General features: G+C 37.9%; 1 protein-coding gene across 3 annotated transcripts; it reads right to left on the reverse strand.

The window, feature by feature from the left end:
- Positions 1-15: 15 nt before the first annotated feature.
- Positions 16-17622, reverse strand: LOC124067582 (interleukin-1 receptor-like 1). Of its 3 annotated transcripts, XM_046405056.1 has the most exons (13): positions 17559-17622; positions 15130-15193; positions 12244-12484; positions 11899-12082; positions 11008-11155; positions 7245-7310; positions 6197-6323; positions 4641-4786; positions 3585-3722; positions 2164-2328; positions 1516-1655; positions 510-832; positions 16-479 (listed from the first exon to the last, which is right to left on the reverse strand). In XM_046405056.1, the coding sequence occupies exons 2-12, from the start codon at positions 15188-15190 to the stop codon at positions 557-559; spliced, it is 1692 nt and encodes a 563-aa protein (XP_046261012.1). In that variant the 5' UTR covers positions 15191-15193; positions 17559-17622; the 3' UTR covers positions 16-479; positions 510-556. The 3 variants fall into 3 exon arrangements, with proteins under 3 accessions (XP_046261012.1, XP_046261011.1, XP_046261013.1); XM_046405055.1 differs by having other exon boundaries at positions 16-832; positions 17559-17615; XM_046405057.1 differs by lacking the exon at positions 3585-3722 and having other exon boundaries at positions 16-832; positions 17559-17618.
- Positions 17623-19483: the final 1861 nt, after the last annotated feature.

Genomic DNA, 19483 nt, shown 5'->3' on the forward strand with positions numbered 1-19483 from the left:
ACAAGAAGCCATAACCAAATTCCATTGTATTTTTATTAGTAAACAGACATATTGTGAACTGCTCCTTCATCCTCCTTCACCTATTGGTGGCATAAATTACATTCATAAAATTAAATCATGTCAAATATTTGAAAAAGAAAAATTAGAAAAACAGATATGTATACTTAGAAGAATCTGAAAATCAAATATGGTCTTTTTGGAACCACTCATTCCTTTTCTTAGGAAATAATTACACCAGTAAAATTGTATTTATTTATGTTTTCTCCCAGGTGTAGTTTATTGTGTAAAAATAACCAACAAGGCTGGGAGAGTCTGTAGTTATCCAATTATGCATTTTTTCTTACTTTTAAGAAAAAGAACAACCTACACGATATACAGAAGGCTCCAGACCCATTAAACTTCTAAAATAAATAAAAAATGAATCCACAAGAGAAAATAAGAAAATCAGGAATCAGCTCCCCAACAGCTCATCCATATATATCTCTCTCTATATATATATTTATATATATGCTCAAGCTCAGGTACCAGAGGACCTGAGCTTGAGAAAGACCCACACCTATCTCTCACTGGGACTGGAGCCTATAATGGTTTCAAGAGGTTTCTGTGTTCTTTTGGCAGGTATGGCAGGCATCAAGTATCGCACTCTCTTCCAGAAGCGTGAATTCCGTGCAGCAGCATCCCGTGAGCCCTCTGGCCATCTAATGGGGGCACTTTTGCGAATCAAGTGCTGCAATCCTAGAGGGAGGTGTGTGTATCCCTCTGGCCCAATGTCCCCAAGCTGTATCAGAATCACATTCATTTCCCTCTGGATCAGCGCATGGTGGAGCCCCAACTGGAAAATTATCAATCACATTTTTTAGCTCCTTTACAAACAGAATAGATGATTAGTTATATAAATATTTTTTGTGTTGTTCTTAGAAGTAGTACTAACTTCTTTGACTAAATAACACAAACTATGAGAGTATGACTTTTTTAACCTTAATTTTTTACTTATTTTCTATGTTTTTTATCTCATGTTAAGTTATTTGGTAATTATATGATGATTAATATGGGATTATTTTATCCCATTGAGATACAAAATTATAATTTTCCGGTACATCAAATGCTATTTCATCTTGACCACAACTTGAGGCAGGAATTAGGCAAAAGATCTACATACTCCATAGCTCACAATGAATTCAAAGCATAATATAAAAGGAGTCACAGTCGGCTTTATTAAAGATGAGTCTGTCTCAGTCTTTATCAGTGTTGGACCTTGCTGTCTGAAAGTGTGCCTCTACAAAAAGACTACAGTAGAAGAAGATGCAGGAACATATCAACAGCTGTTAACTCCTGAGACAGTCAAAATGTATCCCTCTTTAGCTAATACTGCTTTATTACCACAGTCAGGTAAAAATAAGTGTTCAAGTAAACATAAGTGTTATTCAAAACCGCCCCACGTTGCAGCCAAAAAATAACAACAAACAAACAAAATCTACTGCCTTTATTTTTATCTCTAGGTTTGTAAATTCCTACCTGCCAGGCAAACCCTCCTATAACTGCACCCTGGCCTGAAGCGTTACGTTGGTCTGTGATTTCAGACCCTGAACACGGGGTGAGAATAACCATCAGCCTCTTGCTCTCTTTCATACAGTCCTCCACCAGCTGCAGATGGTCTGTGGAGTCAGACAAAAATATTTTTGTAGTGTTTAAAAAATGCTTCATCATGCTTGTACCACAACCGAAACACCCCCAAGGTGCTGTCTAGACTCCATTCAGAGAGGTTCGCCAAGTTGCTTTTATACTTAGTCTTCAAAGTTTTCATTTTTCAATATCTGTTGGTTGTTATATATAATATAACTATATATATATATATATATATATAGCTGATAGTCCTGCAAATTAAAACTGAAACCACCATCTAAACAAAGCAAGAGGAGAAGAAGAAGAAAAATGCAAAGAGACAGTGTGAGAGTGACAGGGAAAACGAATAAGAGAATACAATGATTTTATTTCTACTTTTTTCCCCATTTTGACCTCATCACATCTCACAGATAGCTCAACAAAATAATGTGGAAACAAACATAGTAAGGCAAACCACATGACCTACATTATAAAAGAGAAAAATCAAACAAAATAAGCAAGTAAACTTCTTCAAAGTCAAAAATAAAATCAAATTCTAACCTTCTCCGGGTGTGTCGTCCCTCCCGTGGATAAAGAGTCGATATCCACACTTTTCCTCAAGGACATAGGGCAACGTTTTTGTGATGAACTGACAAAGTCTGTCCTCAGTCGCTTTGTCCATGCTTTGCGTTTGATAAACCACGTAAGCATCATACACCCTCTCGTCTGGGAAATGCAAGCAAAGTCATGGAACACATGGATATGGACTCTTCAGCCTCATGGACAAAGTTTTCATTACAAGTCAGAGTCCTACACTTGAAATATTACTTAAGCAAAAGTATGGAAGTATAATTAGGCATATGTGTTGAAAGTGCTCAAAGTAAAAGTACTCAACACAGAAAAATGTGCCATGTGTCATAACTTTGCCCTTGTCAGTTTTTCCATGATCGTGAAGTGGATTTTTGTTTTTGTTTTTATTCTAGTGAATTAGTGAGTCAGTTTGTATTTCTTGCTTTTCTTTCCAATGAGATCATTATGAGCCAATGCAAACTAGTCACCACAACCCACTGACCCTGGCCAACACACACAAGGAGAAAGTCATCTCATTATCTAACAGTCCCATAAACCTTAAAATTAAATTCGTTAAATAAACTCTCTGACTCTTTCTAGAACGATCAGTATGTGCAAAATGAAATCAACATGGTGAGAAAAGAGTTAATTAAAGCAATATGCCTATAGTGGAGAAGGAGTGGCACCTTGGACTTTCATTGACTTTGATATCAGAACTGTAATAAAGAATTTATGAAAAGCAACTCAGTGAATACCATTTCCAAAAACATCCAACAATAAGTGTTGCTGAAAATTATGAAATTATGCTGTGTGAACATATGTGTTATGGGTAAATGATGGTCACAGAGGATCAGAGAGGAGCTGATGCAATAATCTCACAAATATCAACATCGGTGACATCTGAATAAGGAGACACATACACTAAGCATAATGCAACTCAGCTGTCATCATATCACTCAGATATTTGGGTGATTTGTGGATGATGTAGCCTCAAACTGACTTCACACTCATTGGTATTCATTTTCAAATCTGTGTTTTTCAGCTATAACTGAAACTGACTCAAGTAACCTCACTTGAGGAAATGTATCAGACTTTGCAGTTGTGACTCCCCAAGACTTGTTTACAGACCTTAATGTGTGATTTGCAATTAGCTTAACTTAAAGACCAGAAGCCTGGCTGTGCCCAAAGTTGGCCTCCCACATGCACCTCTATGGTTCATTGATTAAAAAACTTTACCTTGTTTGTTTAATCTTTAGGAAAAACAGACAGTTAAAAGTAACTGTGGTTTTAGAGAAAGTTATATTAGAAACATTTAAATTTCAAAAGTTTTTGTTACAGACTTGGTACAGAAAAAAACTAAACCTCAAATTCTTACTTTTAAATCTTTGCCATTAAAAATGTTCTTGTGTTACCTGTTTTGTGATTTCTTAGTGCAAGGTAGGGTCTGAAGAAGAGAGACAGGTCGATGGCAGTGTACTTGACCAGCACAGCGACAAGCACAAAGAAGCACAACACACACACTGCTCTAATGATGAGTGGGATTATTGACTCTAGGAAATAAAGACAAAATTAAAGTGTGAAAGAAAAGGTGTATGACCGTAATGTAGACAACATTCTACACTCTTCATTTTCTCATCAAATTCCACAACATATTTGTCAGGGTTGGGCTCAACAGGACTCAGATGCAGAGATAGTTGCGCAACAGCAGTCTTTATTAGAAAGCTCAGTCTAGAGATTAACAAACAGAGTGATTTAACAAAAGGCTAACAAATTACCCGAGTGTCGTCCTGAGACGAAGCGCGACTATGAAACCTACTAAGGGAAGAAACAAAAGAGCTATCAAAATTACCGAGGAGAATATCTGCTCTGTCTACAAATGAAAGCGCTCCCATAGGAGGAAAGAATAACTATAGGTAATAAAATAACTGGAGAACAAAAAATCACTCGCAAAGAGGAGGACAAAACAACTATCGAAAAGGAAAACTACTATCGAACTAAGAATCACTCTTCTGGAGGATAACGAAAGCAAAAACTCAAAAACCTCTCACTAATCTATAGGCAAAGAATTCTATGCTATGAAAATTACAACAAAAAACACTCTGTACAGAGGAAAGAACAGAAAGGCAAACAACGAATACTTTCGTGGCTGTGGCGAGGAAAGAGCTAGGGTGAACGCACAAGGCGATAACACACTGGCACAAGACAAGGGAAACGCAGACTATTTGAACACAAGGGATAATGGGGGAACAGGTGGACACAATCAGGTAACTGGGAAGACAATCAGACTGAAGACACATGAGGAAGGGCAAGAGACCTGAAACGAGAGGAGAGTTACTTTTCAAAATAAAACAGGAAATGACGAGACAAAAAACCAAAACGAGACATTACCTCACCGCTGTGTGACAATATTAAAATTTTTTAAATTTTAATTATTTCAACAAGTATCTTGTGATGATCTTGTCACTGACCTCTCCGCTTCAGAGTGAAAGTTTGAGACACCTCCTCATAAGTGCCTTTTCCGACACATTTAAATTCAGTCTGGAAATCTTGAGAAGACACGCTCTCAATGCTCAGGATTGCAGTCGAGAATGTATTCTTCAGTGAGTCGACGGATCTAACAAAGGACACAGAAACACAAAAGAAACAGAGACAGTCATTGTTATGTTTAATAAAGGAGAGTGAAGTGGTTCACTGCAGCTGACAAACAAGACAAGGACATACACAAAATCTAAATTTCAACTTACTATATAATACTAAAAAAATAGTAAGGTTTTAAACCCCAGCAGCGGCTGTATGGACAGCAGTCTTGGTCAGTTGGCCCACTACTGAAATATCAATAAAATCAATCAAATATTCATGAAATTTGGAAAAGAAATTCACTGACTACTGAGAATGAGCTCTAAGTGCCCCAAACAAGCCAAATATTTCTGCTCATCCAGTAAAATACTGTGTATATAAATTATCTTGAAACAGCCTATGCCACTTGGTAACTAAGTTGGGTTAATGAATTCCAGAGTGTGGATATTTAGCAAACATGTTTACCTCAGCATCAGCTATCAAATGTTAGCTTGCTACAAGCTTCTTAGCTGAGGAGGTTAACTTGACTAGACTGACAGAGAGGCCATAATTATTAATGTCAGCTACAGATTAGATTTATTGTTGACCATGTAACTTTACAAACTTGTCACCTTTCTAACTTTACAAACTGGCCATTACAATGGGTTTGAGATGTTAGGGATGTCTGACTCTAAACATTAGTCATCTGCTGGAAATGCAGTGTAATTATACAGCACAGTTGTACTACAGTTAATATTGGTTATTATTCCATTTTCAAGCACCATCTCTATATTAAGGCAAGGCAGGGCAGTTTAATTTATAACACATTTTCTTGCACAGAGAGAGATGGTGCTGTACGAAGAACTTGAAACACAAGAAACAAAATTCAGTTCAATTTCAAAACATCCCATTCTGAAGCTTAAACAACAATGAAATTAAAAGTGCAGGATAAAAGAGACAAAAGAGATAAATCTATATAAAATTGAAACAAAATTTTAAAATAAGACAAAAATAAAATAATAGATAAAAGATGAATACATAGAAAAGAGATAAAAGTATGAACAAATAGTAAGCTAAAAGCACTTAAGAACAATAAAATTTTCATTCAGGATTTAAAAGTTGGGGAGCATTCCTAAAACTTCAACTACTGCTTGAGCTGGTTCTTCTCTCAGAACCCATGACTAAACAAAAAAAAAAGAAAAAAAAAATCAACTACATTGAGTCCTTTCTTCTTTAAGCAGGACCTCAATACTTCGCTTCTACACAAGCCGTATGTCCAGGTTACAAAGTGAAATATAATTATTAACTTCAATGTGTGTTTTTTCATATTGCACAGCAATAGGTTGAATAAATTGTCCTATAAATAGACAAGATGGCATGCAGTTCATGACAGAACACTCACTACAACCATAAAAGACAGTCACACCTTTTTCTTGATTTGTACAGCTTTGCTTTTGATCAGACTTACATATTCTTGGTTTGATTGTATCCAACTTTCTGGATGGAAGGGATTTCATTGATGTACCAACTAGCATCACAGTTATCTTCCACATTAATCCCACAGTACACTGAGCACTTCAACTTGATCTCAGAGCCTGGTAGAAAGAATAAGGCAAAGTTCATAAGAGACATTTAGCCTTCACTGTTTCAAGGTAATTCACTGTGAAATTACAGCACTTTTTCATTTCTTCTATTTTGTCTTGATAACTACGGAGAGAGTGGCTTTGAAACCATTGGCACTTGGCAGCTTGACTAGGCTGGGACTAGTCCCAACCTAGTCAAGCGAGCATGAACTGATGAAGCCTCTTGGATGAGAGGTGAAACGTCTTCAAAGACAAATAACTAAGTCCAGTTGCATTCGATTGAATTTCCTTGAGATAGGTAATCAACAGGTTTCTTGACATTGCATTCTAAATACAAATTGCAGATTTGCAGCTACAATAGCTTTCATTTTTTTCTGGGAAGGCTTTCCACAAGATTCTGGAGTGTTTCTGTGGGAATTTCTGCCCATTTGTGCAGTGGAGATTTATGAGGTCAGACACTTATGTTGGACAAAAAGGCCTGGCTAACAATCTCCATTTCAGCTCATACCAAAGGTGTTTGATGTGGTAGATGTAAGGGTTCTGTACAGGCCAGTGAAGTTCTTGCACACCAAACTCATCCAACCATATCTTTATGGGATTTGGGCTTTATGGACTTTGCTTTGTGCACTGGGACACAGTCTTGCTGGAATAGAAAAGGGTGCTCCCCAAACTGTTGCCACAAAGCATTGTCCAAAAACTCTTGATATGCTGAAGCATGAAGATTTCCCTTCACTGGAAGTAAGGGCCCTAGCCTAACCTGAAAACCAGCCCCATAGAGAGGTATGTCTGGATATTTTTGTCTATATAGTATATATTTTAGATCATTTCATTAACAGTTCGCTATAGCAACGCTATAGTAATCACTGTGTCAGTGGTCAGCACAGAAACTGTTGTATTTGCAGTGCTATGACAAAAATACGTATGTTTTCCTACCTCCTTCAGCAAACAGTTCCTTGTTAGTTGGAGGGATGATTTCTGGTTTATGAGGGACAACTATATCTGTAGGCAAGCACAGATAAAACACAACAGCAAATGCTTTTCTCCATTCTCTTTTATAGGACACTTGATAATTGTCTCATTCCAGTGTTATAACAATAATTAATTATTTTACACAAAAAATTATACCCTCTTGAAAAATTCTGTTATTCAAATTGGCCTAAGGATATACAGCTGAGCCGAAACTACAGAGCTGTAATGGATGTCTGGAAGGAAGGTAATCAGATTGCTTAGTGCACACTCATCCACCCAGTGAGTATGAATCCTTAAAGGAATCAATTTGAATTAGCAAGTATTTTCAATTCAATTCAGTTTATTTATATAGCGCCAATTCACAACAAAAATGATCTCAGGACACTTTCCAATTAGAGCAGGTCTAGACCAAACTCTTTAACTCAAACTTTAATTAAATTGTAATACAGAGAACCCAACATTCCTGCTTGAGCAAGCACTTGGTGACAGTGGCAAGGAAAAACTGCCTTTTAGAAGGCAGAAACCTTGGAGTAGACCCCGGCTTTAGATGGACGGCCATCTGCCTTGACCGGTTGGTTTAAAGAGAGAGAGAGAGAGGGTGAGACAGACAGACAGACAGACAGAGAGAGAGAGAGAGAAGGAGAGGGCGGTGGGGCGCCCCAGCCACTTCCACCAGCTTGTCTGAGGGGACACCGTTCCCAGGCAAGGTGAGAGACTCACTACTCATGGCCAAAGGTGAGGGTTGGGAAATGGATTGACTGATGAATCAAAAGCTTCGCCTTTCGACTCACCTCTTTCTTCACCACAACAAACAAATACAGTTTCTGCATTATAGCAGATGCTGTCCTAATACAGTTGTCAATCTAATGCTCCATTTCTCCCTCACTTATGAACAAGACCCTGAGATACTTAAACTCCTTCACTTGAGGCAGCAAGTCTCCTTCAACCTGAAGGGAGGCAATATTCCCTTTGAGAACCATGGCCTCAGACTAAAAGCTGCTGATCTTCATCCCATTCACTTCACACTTGCCTGCAAACCTTCCCAGTGCAAGCTGGAGGCCACTGTTCAATGACACCAATAGGACCATGCCATCCACAAAAAGCAGAGACACCCGCCGCCACTTGGCCCTGCCTAGAAATTATGTCCATAAAGATTATGAACGGAACAGGTGACAAAAGGCAGCCCTGCCAGAGTCCTACCTTGATTGGGAAGAAGTTTGACTTATTGATGGCAACGTAAAATAAGCTTTCATTTCAACAGTACAGAAATGAGAGGCTGAGGAGTGTGACCCCTCTATATATGGAACACACCCTCTGGTGGTGCTCCCCCATCTTAAAATAGGGGAGCGGAGCACCACCCTGGTTTGCCACCCGAAAGACACCGTTCCTGATGGCCGTGCAATGTTGCAGAGATGTATCAGCCACGACAGCCCTGCAACATTGAGAAAGTCAGGACGGATCTCATCCAACCTGGGGTACTGCTGCTGTGGAGCTGTTTAATTACCACAGTGACCTCTGCCCCAGTGATGGGAAACCCCATTTCCTGAATCTTCCAGCAATGTTTCCTTCCGCAGAATACGTGTTGATGGAATTAAGGAGATCCTTGAAGTATTCCTTCCACCATCTGACTGTATCCTCAGTGAAGGTCACCAGTTCCCCATCTCCACTGTAAACAACGTGAACAAAGTGCTGCTTCCCCTTTCTGAGTTGCTGTATGGATTGCCAGAATTTCTTCGTCTTTCTCCATGGTCTCACCAAATTCCTCCTACATCTGGATTTTTGCTTCCACGACTGCTTGAGCCATGTATCGTTTGGCCTGCCGGTAGCTGTCAGGTGCCTGAAACTAGCATGGAAGACCAATAACCGAACACTGCTCAGGTTCAGATCAGACAGGCCATTCCTCCCAATCACACCCCTCCAGGTCAGACTGTCATTGCCCAAGTAAGCGTTGAAGTCTCCCAGCAGAGCAATTGAGTCGCTGGTGGGGGCATCTTCCGGCACCGTCCCAAGGACCCCAAAAAGGGTGAGTACTGTGAACTGTCATTTGGTGCACAAGCACAAAAAACAAAATGAACCGAAGAAAGTTGTTGCAGCAGTAAAAATGGTCATGCATTCACTACAGTGACAGTCAGTTCTCTGCAGAAAAAATTATACTATGTACAGCCAGCTGAGCAAATTAGAAAACAGAGCATGTGGGGTGACATTGTTTAGGAAAATAGAAAAATCAGTATTTTGAAAATTACATTTTGACAAAGCAGTAGTAGTGCAATTTTTTTTTTTTTGCAGTAGTATGAGTGTCCACAGTACATTTAGATATGTGATATAATAAATTGTAGGAACATACATTAAATAGACACTGCTTATTTTCATTTTTAGGTACTCTCTTAGCCTTTTTTTAAGCCCCCTAACATGTTAAAGAGCACATGTGTTTTGTGAATGTTTATGAACTTCACTGGTAATCCTTCATGTTCCTAAACACAGATTAGAAGTTTAATCCATTATTAAGTTTGGAATGGTGACCAAATCTTCATATGTGTTAAGTGTGTGTTAAAAGTTAAATATTATGACTATTGGTATTATCAGCTAAATCAATTTCCCAATGGTTTCTCCATGTTGATTAATTTGCATAATTTTGCATGAATGTGCAAATCTATTGTATCTTTGAAAACTGGTTTTGAACATTTTCAAAACTGCAAAAATATCGCTAATTAGTCAGTAGGTTAGTTAGGATGGCCTTAAAAACAGGAGGCTTGAGGCAGAGGTTAGGGGCAGACAAAACAGGTGTTTATTTCACCCACAAAGAAGACCCAACAGCAGAACAACAGACAAACACTGTGGACCACAGGCAGCATGTGGTCCTGACAGCAAGGGCTCTACTTTCAGCCTTTCATAGGACCTCAGCCACTACCAAACATAAGGAAATATACCCCTCCCCAAACATCAAACATTACAACAATATCCAAACAGATTAAAATGCATATCCCCTATAATTGTCAATGTCACCCACAGCCAGCATGCTCTCAGTTTATATTATACAGTAAAATAAAATGACCTGAAACCTGGAAAAAAACATACACTACACTGTCACCCCCTTCACTATCAACCATATGGTATCTCCCAGTTGGTGTTTAGTTATGCTGGGGACTCTTTTGGCCTGAACACTCTGGAGAGACAACAGGTGAGTGACCTTGTACACAATTTTGCACAAGTAAGCCACATGTTTAAGGCATCGTTGTAGAAGAGGTAATATTACTGAGATCACATGTTTAATCAGCTGCACTAAGTTTGTCTTGTCTCATCTTATCTTTGCAGGTTAGGGCTCAGTTGTACCCCAACTAAGAAGCACCTTCCACATCCCTAAAACAAACATTTTTAATACATACCACAATTACAATAAAACATGCTTCTATTTCCTGTCCCTTTTCTTACACACTCGGTCCAAACTACCAATACCACAAAATGAGAAGAAATACTAGGAACATGACAGTGCCTGTTTGGTACGGTAAATACAATACATTTTAGCAAACTTTTCATTTCTGAAATAATTTTTTTAAACAGTTCTGATGGAGATCAGGATTTAACAGGATGATGGCTATGTGAAAACTGCTTTGACTCATTCAGTCTATAAGCCATCAGTTAACAGATAAGGTGACTAACAAACCCATGTACTCCACTTCATTGCCACCACACCAAACACGGGCTTATAAAAACCTGTAAGTGCTCTCACCTTTAAGTCTTAGCCTCCTGGAGCCTGATGACTTGTACACCTTGTGATTGTATGTCCAGGTGCAAGCACAGGTGTAGATGCCCTCATCACTTTTGGTAGAATTATAAACCCACAGGAATTTTTCATGACCTTGAATAGGAATGAAATCCTGCAAGAGGGGCAAGATAATTTGAAGAGGAAAATAGAAAAGGAATCAAATAAAATCATATGACAGGGATCTGGGAAAATTTGTGAAATCTTTAACATTTGAATAACATGTCAAATTTCTCTGGACCAGAAGTCTGCTCCAAAGCTGAATACAGGCTTTGATAAGAACATACACAGCTTCCAAAATTTTACTTGAAATTCTCAAACCACAAGTTTTTGCAATTACAAATTTTAACAGGCTCCACATTGAACTTGTGAACTTATTTAATATGGAATTAACCAAATGGGAACATTGCATATACAAAGAAAAAACAGACTGGTGTGCAAACCAAGCTCCCTAATACATTTAAGTAGCCTCTTACTAACAGTTCAGAGTGGGCCAAAGCAAAACAGCAGCAGCAGCAACAAATAACAACTGTACTCCATTATTGAGAACAAGTTAAGTGCAGTCCAGCTCGCTATAAAGAAGTAGCTTACAAGCTAAATCATCCATGACCTATCTGAGGCATTTGCTATAGCTCCGATGGGTGGACCTCTGATACAACGAGTAAAACAAGCTAGTCCATAGTGGATATTTATTTTGTATTTGTTAGAGAGAATATTTGCTTTTTATTTCTTTTTTCAAAATAAACGTTATTATTAATATTTGCAGATAGTTACAGAAGTATGAACAGGCTTTTTTAAGACAAAGTCTTGGTGGATTCAATAAACCGCTACTTAATATTAATCACAGGTGGACATTACCTTCATCCAAGTCAGTTTCCCTTCAAATGTTTCACATGTTTCACAAACAGTATCTGGACACACAATTTTTTTGTTGACGTCAGAGTTGTGGATTTCTACATAGAGGAGTTCCATGGCCATTTTTTCTCTGAAGACTTCAACTTTTACATGATGGTTGTAGCACTTTCCAGATGATTGTTTTTGTCTAGAAAAGAAGTAATAAGTCTCTGTAATTCAGATCAAGGACAGCATTAACACGTCATCCCTGAGGAAAGACTGTGTTTTGAAGTTTCCAAAATGCCAGTTAATTTCTAAATTAGGTTTCTAAGCAAAACATTGCAAAAATGTTTTATAGAGTATTCTTACCGAAGAGTGTAAAAGCCAGAGTTCTCAGTGGTGAGGTTTAACATAAAAAGTTTGCCACGGTGGAAATGAACACTCTCTGTCTCGTTAGTAGATATAAGGTCAATCTGAGAACTGTTTTTGTACCACAAGAATTCATCAGATTCGTTGTCTGACACACCATAAGGAACAATATAAAATGCTTCACCTTCAAGAAGGTTATATGGTTCTAGATCTAGATCCTCACAGTGGTACTCAGCTGTATCTGAAAATGAGGAAGATGATAAAGATAACAGTGAGGACAATACAAGTGAAAAGCACAATGTTATTAATGTCATAATATATAAATATATGGGCTGACAGTTTCAACCACACCTACAGATCTTCAACTACAAGGCTGCTTCCTGAAACTGCCTCCCCATCAACCTCTATAGGGGATATCATCAAGACAGTTTCAAAGTAAGTCCATCCATCCATCCATCCATCCATCCATTTTCTATACCACTTATCCGTCAAAGTAAGTCTTGTAGGAAATAATTTTTACACAAAGCAGATGTTAGAAGATTAAATCACGTCAGAAGGGACATCATGTCTCCATGTTTGAGGACAGGATGTGAGATTGTTCCATTAGATTACTTGGAAGCTTACATTTTCATTCATTTGCATGCTTACATGTACTTCTTTGGTATTTTGCCATTAATTGAGAAAGTGGCATAAGAAAAAGAGACAGACATATATAGATAGCATGCAACTGGCTGCACTTGAACTGATGTCCTCCATGGAACATGCACCTTGTGCTTCTAAGCCAAAATTATGCGTACTTTATTTTAAATGTAACAGGTTATTTTGCATTTTGATATATCTGTCATTTGATATCATTTGAAATATCTGTCCGGAGAATCGCCTGCTGGACTGTTTGGAGGTGGCCTGTTGCAACTATGGCATGTCTACACGTCCTGTATTCAAGGCCTATGTGTGCAATAAATAACAGATTATCCATCCATCCATTTTCTATAACGCTGATCCCTCAGGGTTGTGGGGGGGCTGGAGCCTATCCCAACTGACTGCGGGCGTGGGATGGGGTTCACCCTGGACTGGTCGTTGGTCAATCACAGGGCCAACACATACAGACAATCATACACACACACACCTAGGGACAATGTAGAGTAGCCAATTAACCTAATGTGCATGGTTTTGGGACTGTGGGAGGAAGCCTGTGTACCAAGAGAAAAACCCACACAGGCACAGGGGGACATGTATAAAACAGAATATAAGAACTGAATTTCCCCAATGAGGGATAAATAAATGTCTTAAAGTGCATCAAATCTTAATGAATCACCTCAGCCACTGACTGAACCAGTAGCCTTTAGCAGTGAATCTCCTTTAACTGGTGTCTGTCATGCCTAGGAAACGTTGTTAAGTTAATTTAATCGGTTTTGCCTTGTGATTTCCTGTTTTATTTTGTCACTACTTCCTGTCTGGGTCTGTGGTCGTCATTTTCACTTTCTCCCTTTGTCTGTTTTTCCTCCTTCCCTCATGTGTCCGTCCTGATTGTTTTCACCTAAGCCGTCACCTGTGCGTTTATATAGTCCTCAACTCGCTTTGTCCTCTGCCAGTTCGTCTTGTCCCTTGTGTCAGACAACTAGCACCATCTCCATGTCATAGCCAGGTCTTGTTATTTTGTTACTTTGTTCTAGTGATTTTCTGTTTTCCTAGCCCAGCTTCAGTCTATTGAATTTTTGTTTCTTAGTTTTGTGTGGGTTTTTCCTCTGTGAAGAGTGATTTTTAGTTTTGTTCTTTGTGAATATAATTTATTTTGAAAGTTTGAGAGTTGTGCACTTGTGTTCTGGTCCATAGTTCAGTCATGACAGTGTCTGAGAGTATAGCTGTTAGCTCAGCTGGAACTCATAATATGTTACTTGTTACTTGAAACTTGTTAAAAGACAGTGAACACTAAAGAAACAGTGATGTGCTAACTCTACTCTATTGTTTCATAATTTACATATGATCATGTTTAAATGTGCACAGTGATGACATGGAATTGACTCAAATAAATGGAATGCTTTAACAGTGGAGATAATTACAGTATATAAAGTATATAAAATTATTTAACCAAACTGGACCCTGTTGCTCAGAAACCTTTATATGGGAGTTCTTGCAGAAACAATGACAATCACCAGCAGATACAGACAGAACAAACATATTACAAAACACCGGCTGTTTTGAAAGTTATAGAACATACATAGGCAAATCTAGTCTATTATATTTTCACTTTTGCTATATTAAAGCTTAAGGCTGATTTTATCTCCTGAAAACAACAAAACCATGTGTACATGTCAGTCTATCAGTACTTTGCTACCATGTGAGACTCTCAGCCCAAGACAGTTATTTCTTGCTGATATACAAAATGCTAAAAATATATTATTAGACAATTGCAATAATAATATTGACCAATATTGCAGCTCTGTAGCACAGAATAAGGTATATGAAATAATCACTGTTTGTCAGATATTTTCATTGTTGTCTTTTTTGGGACAGCTATTGACAGTAAGAAAAAATTAAAAATACCAGCAGCCATACCCTCTATGTGTTATTTTCAAGGCTACAGACATTCCTGTTATGCAATATAAGTAGCACTCTCTGTTTTAAAAAAAAAATGATACAGTCAAAACAAAATTTACAACTGTTATGTTTGGCCTCATATCTTCCCTATGTGGTGAATTTTGTTCGACACTATCTTCATGCATGCAGTGTAACCATGATACTACCCTTCATTAATCTACTTCACAGCAGATGAAGTACAACATGTTGAAAGGGATCGACTTCTTACATGGTTAGAGCTGGACAAATAAATCCATTAATGGACTATTCTTATCTTTGTATTCTTTTTCATCATAATGTAAATCCTACCTGAATATTCAGATGAGGTTATCACCATGAAGATGACCATGAGAAGCCATGGAGTATCCATTTGCTGAGGGAGACAGAATACATTCAATAACTAATGTGGCTTGTGTTGCATGATGTCTAAACTGTCTTATTCATGCACTGTCAGTCCAGCAAGAATCTTCAACCACAATGCTGCTTCCTGAAACTGCCTCCCCATCAACCTCTATAGGGGATATCATCAAGACAGTTTCAAAGTAAGTCTCGTAGGAAATAATTTTTATAAGACACACAGCGGATGTTAGAAGATTAAATCACGTGAGAAGGGACATCATGTCGCCTTGATTGAGGACAGGATGTGAGATTGTTCTGTTAGATTACTTAGAAGCTTACATTTTCAGTCATTTACATACTTGCATGTGCTTCTTTACTATTTTGCCATTGTTCATATTTAATTGAGAAACTAACATAAGAAAAAAGAGACTCAGACATATATAGATAACATGCAACCGACTACACTTAAACTGATCTTCCATGGAACATGCACCTTGTGCTTCTAAGCCAAAATTATTTGTATTTGTTTATTTAAAATATAACAGGTTATTTTTAGCTTGCATTTTGAGTCAACCTGATGTGTTAATATCTGTCCGGAGAATTGCACAAGACAAAATAAAGCACATGTTGCTACTCTAAAAATCATATGGAATGATTTATAAAGTGATCTGATCCATATTTAATATTTGGAATCTACTGTATAAGTTCCCTTTTCACTTCAATTAAATCAGTCATAAGGCATATTGCTCCCCAGGAAAAATCAAACTGAATCCACAGATGGATGCTGGATCAGAGTTCAGGTTTTGTTAAATGTTAGATGACCAGTAAGCAAGTGCAGTATTTACAGCAGTGTTTAGAAATGAGCAGTAAAACAGAAGAGAAATGGAGCAAAATACACTGACAGCTTAGAATATGTAAGTTACAAAATAACAGAGGCAATAATGGCAACATTTGCAGCATCTGAATAAGGGTTATACTTAAGATTATTGCAATTGGATTAAACTTTTTTTTTTTTTTTTCATTTTCTCACATTTCATTCATTATTTCCATTTAAACAATCATTTGGCATCCACTCACATGCACTCAGGACGCAGTGGATTATGTGCTAGATGTGCTATGTGCAAACTTCCAGTAGATCAAGAAGGCTTCATTACTGCCTAAAATGCATCTCTATAAATCTGTGTGTGTGACTTTTGTAAAGGTAGGTAGTCAAGGATGATGGTGGTCCCTCATCACGAAAAAGTATGAAACTTTTTTTTAAGGAATTTTCTGCATTTGAGGGTTATGAGTTGGGTTTCTCTGGTTCAGACAGAGGTCTTTTGTTCAGAGTGAAGGCAGTAGTAATTCTGTGAGGCAGCAGATGGGTGACATGTCTTTTTGAGATTTATCACACCTTTTTTGGGAGGCAGGAGACACTCTGAGCGTGTGCACTTTCATATTACACTTTGTCAGTTAATCAATTCAATTCAGTTCAATTCAATGTTATATTACAATCAAAATTGTCTCTAGATGCTTTACAGAAACCCAGAGCCTGAACCCTCGAGCAAGCAGACAGTGGCAAGGAAAAAACTCCCTTTTAACAGGAAGAAACCTTGAGCAGGACCCAGCCCACAAGGGAGAACTATCCAGCTGATAGTCGGCCGGGTGAAGGGGGGGAAGAAGAGGTAGACAGGACAGAGAGGATGAAAGAGAGAGAGAAAATCATACATGCAATAAATATCATACCAAACATGACAGGTTGTTTTAATTGGAATGCTGAAAAACTATGTATTGTATTCATTTGCTTTTTAGCTGATATGTTGTTCAAGTTAATTATACTAGCACAGCTGATAGTCCACTGCTGATACAAGGATTGTGCTTAGTATAGCATTACCCATGCTGTCATTGCTATATGTAGATACTTTACCAATAAATGATCTATAAACCAAATAAACAAACCAGTTCCACACAGTCTGTCTTTGTGTCTGTGTTCAACTCCCTCACAGGGTTTTTGTTATGGCGTCATGCTATAAATAGCATCTGGCATAACTTTTACATTTACACTTGATGAGAACCTTGTCCATTGTTGATGACAAACTTGATTATTTGTAGATGAAGTAACTGTAAGTATTAGCATTATGTCCTGCAATTGCAAAATAGACACTAACACTATTTGGATTTTGTTATGATTGATTTGCTTTAAAACTCTTAGATTAATTAAAGCGGAAACAGACATGAGACATGAAAACAGATAGAAATATTGCCAAGGTACCAGCTGGACTGGATCGCCAGTTAGCCTTCATTTTCCTAGGAGATTCTGTGCCTGGTGGCAGACAATTAAATACTCTGTAGCTTTACAATCCATTGCAGTTTCAAACAAACATGCAGCACTGGAGTACTGGAGGAAAATGCTTACTTACCTCATAAACGTGTGTCAGTAGCTGGAGTCAGACTATGTTGCCTCCTCCTCTACTCGGCTTTATATCCGCCCTTTGCTGAGCTCTGCAGAGAGAGAGAGAGAGAGAGAGACAGAGAGAGAGAGAGAGAGAGAGAAAGCAATAGAGATGTGGTAATACCTTTGTTCATTCAGATGCAGACTCTCCCCCCTCTAACTCTTACTAAATGTCTTCAACTCTCTCATCATAAAAACACCTTTATACTGAATAATTAAAACACTGCGTAGCAATAATACTTCCTACTTATTATGAGAACAACACCGCAGATGGTGGATGTGTATAAAGCCTTTCAGGAGACATAGTTTGATAAAGCAGTAAAAGGATAGTACTGCTATCAGAGTAATATAAAAGATCAATTCTAATTTCTACATATATTTTCAACATAGTTTTAAACTACATTATATTATCCCTGTTTCCATTAGAAATGAAGATGGTAAATGACAATGATTCAGTCTATTATTCCAGTGAAACAGGGTGAGTCAGAGCAATAACACATTACCAGCGTTCACAAAGTGCTTTGCGGCATGTTAATGTGCATACCTGTCTGTTGTAGACTAGTTTGGTTACCCATGTTCAGTCCTGTCTGAACACAGTGATTTTGTATTGTCCCTTCATTTATGTACCACTGTTTCCAGAATCTTTAACAAGTTATGGGATTCCTCACAGTTGAAGATGCACTTAAAGACAGTTTTATAGATGTATAAAACTCCACAGTGTTTTTTAATGAACAGACTCGGACTTCCTCAAACAGTAACCAGATGACCACAAGCCAGTTCAGGGCAAGAATAAATGAATTGCATTAACATTTAAACAGTTTGCTCTCCACACACACTTCAAATGAGCATGCATTTCTTGTAACACTTCATATTTGCACAGTTCCACACATTTCAAATGAACAAAAACACAGACTGTAGCTAAATAACTTGGTTCACCCCTCAGATGGTGTTCATACACCAAATGCCAGAGGAAATGTTACATTAACATGACAAATTTGGCAATTAAGACATAAAAATACTAGAAAGGAAGAAGTACTATAGTATTTACAAAATATGAAAACATTCACCATATTGAATAACTGGAAGCAGACCAAGTGAAAGAGAACATATATGTGCTAGAGATGACATATAGGTATTATTACAGGTGGTGTGCCAGTTGCTGTGTTAATACTTCTTTTCTGAGAAACAGTTTTGACCTACTGGTCACTATAAACAGGTCAAGAAAAGTTTATCTTATCTTAAATATCTGGTAGGACGGCCAAATTTTAATTCTGTCTTTAGACAACTTGCAAGTTTGAGTAAAGATGTGGTTTCAGCTATGACAGTGTGTGAAAGTGTCATAGCTGTGAAGTGAAATGTGTTGATTGATATACTTGTATTTTGTACATCATGGTTTGCACATTTGGCCTCTTGTTATCTTGCAGCATAAACCGTCCATTGTGTTTGGCACATTGAGTGTGCACAGTTTCATCGCTGACATTTAGTCAATGCCAAACCCTGACATTTATGTCATATTACACCACACTTAAATCCCGAAGGTGTAATTGTAATTGTAATTGTGTAATTGTAAGTTTGGGAACTCCTCAATGACTGTCAGTGGTGGAATAACAACACTTATTTTAAATATTCGTCATGGAAAATTCATGGTCTTGATTTTCCCACAGAAACAGACCAAATGTCAGCATATAGTCAATGATATTGCAAAATAACAGTCAGTTAAGTGAAAAATATCACTCTTTAATCCTTTCAGTATGGCAAAGCAGAAGTTCTCACAGTCACAACAGCAAACACTACACAAAGTTCATTTACTTTGAGAGCCTAATGTCTGGAGACAGTAGAATCCAAATCCCTCGACTGGAGCGAACAGGTGAGTACATGCATGACAACAGACTC

Source organism: Scatophagus argus, chromosome 11 (assembly GCF_020382885.2).
Source record: "Scatophagus argus isolate fScaArg1 chromosome 11, fScaArg1.pri, whole genome shotgun sequence".
Lineage (NCBI taxonomy): Eukaryota > Metazoa > Chordata > Actinopteri > Scatophagidae > Scatophagus > Scatophagus argus.

What these genes read in the sequence shown, in the direction of transcription:
- LOC124067582 (XM_046405056.1), bottom strand. Translation starts at nt 15,190, where the DNA reads ATGGATACTCCATGGCTTCTCATGGTCATCTTCATGGTGATAACCTCA. An exon ending in TCTGGCTTTTACACTCTTCG is followed by an intron (nt 12,083 to 12,243) that starts GTAAGAATACTC and finishes CTTCTTTTCTAG; the next exon opens with ACAAAAACAATCATCTGGAA. An exon ending in CAGGAGGCTAAGACTTAAAG is followed by an intron (nt 7,311 to 11,007) that starts GTGAGAGCACTT and finishes GCTTGCCTACAG; the next exon opens with ATATAGTTGTCCCTCATAAA.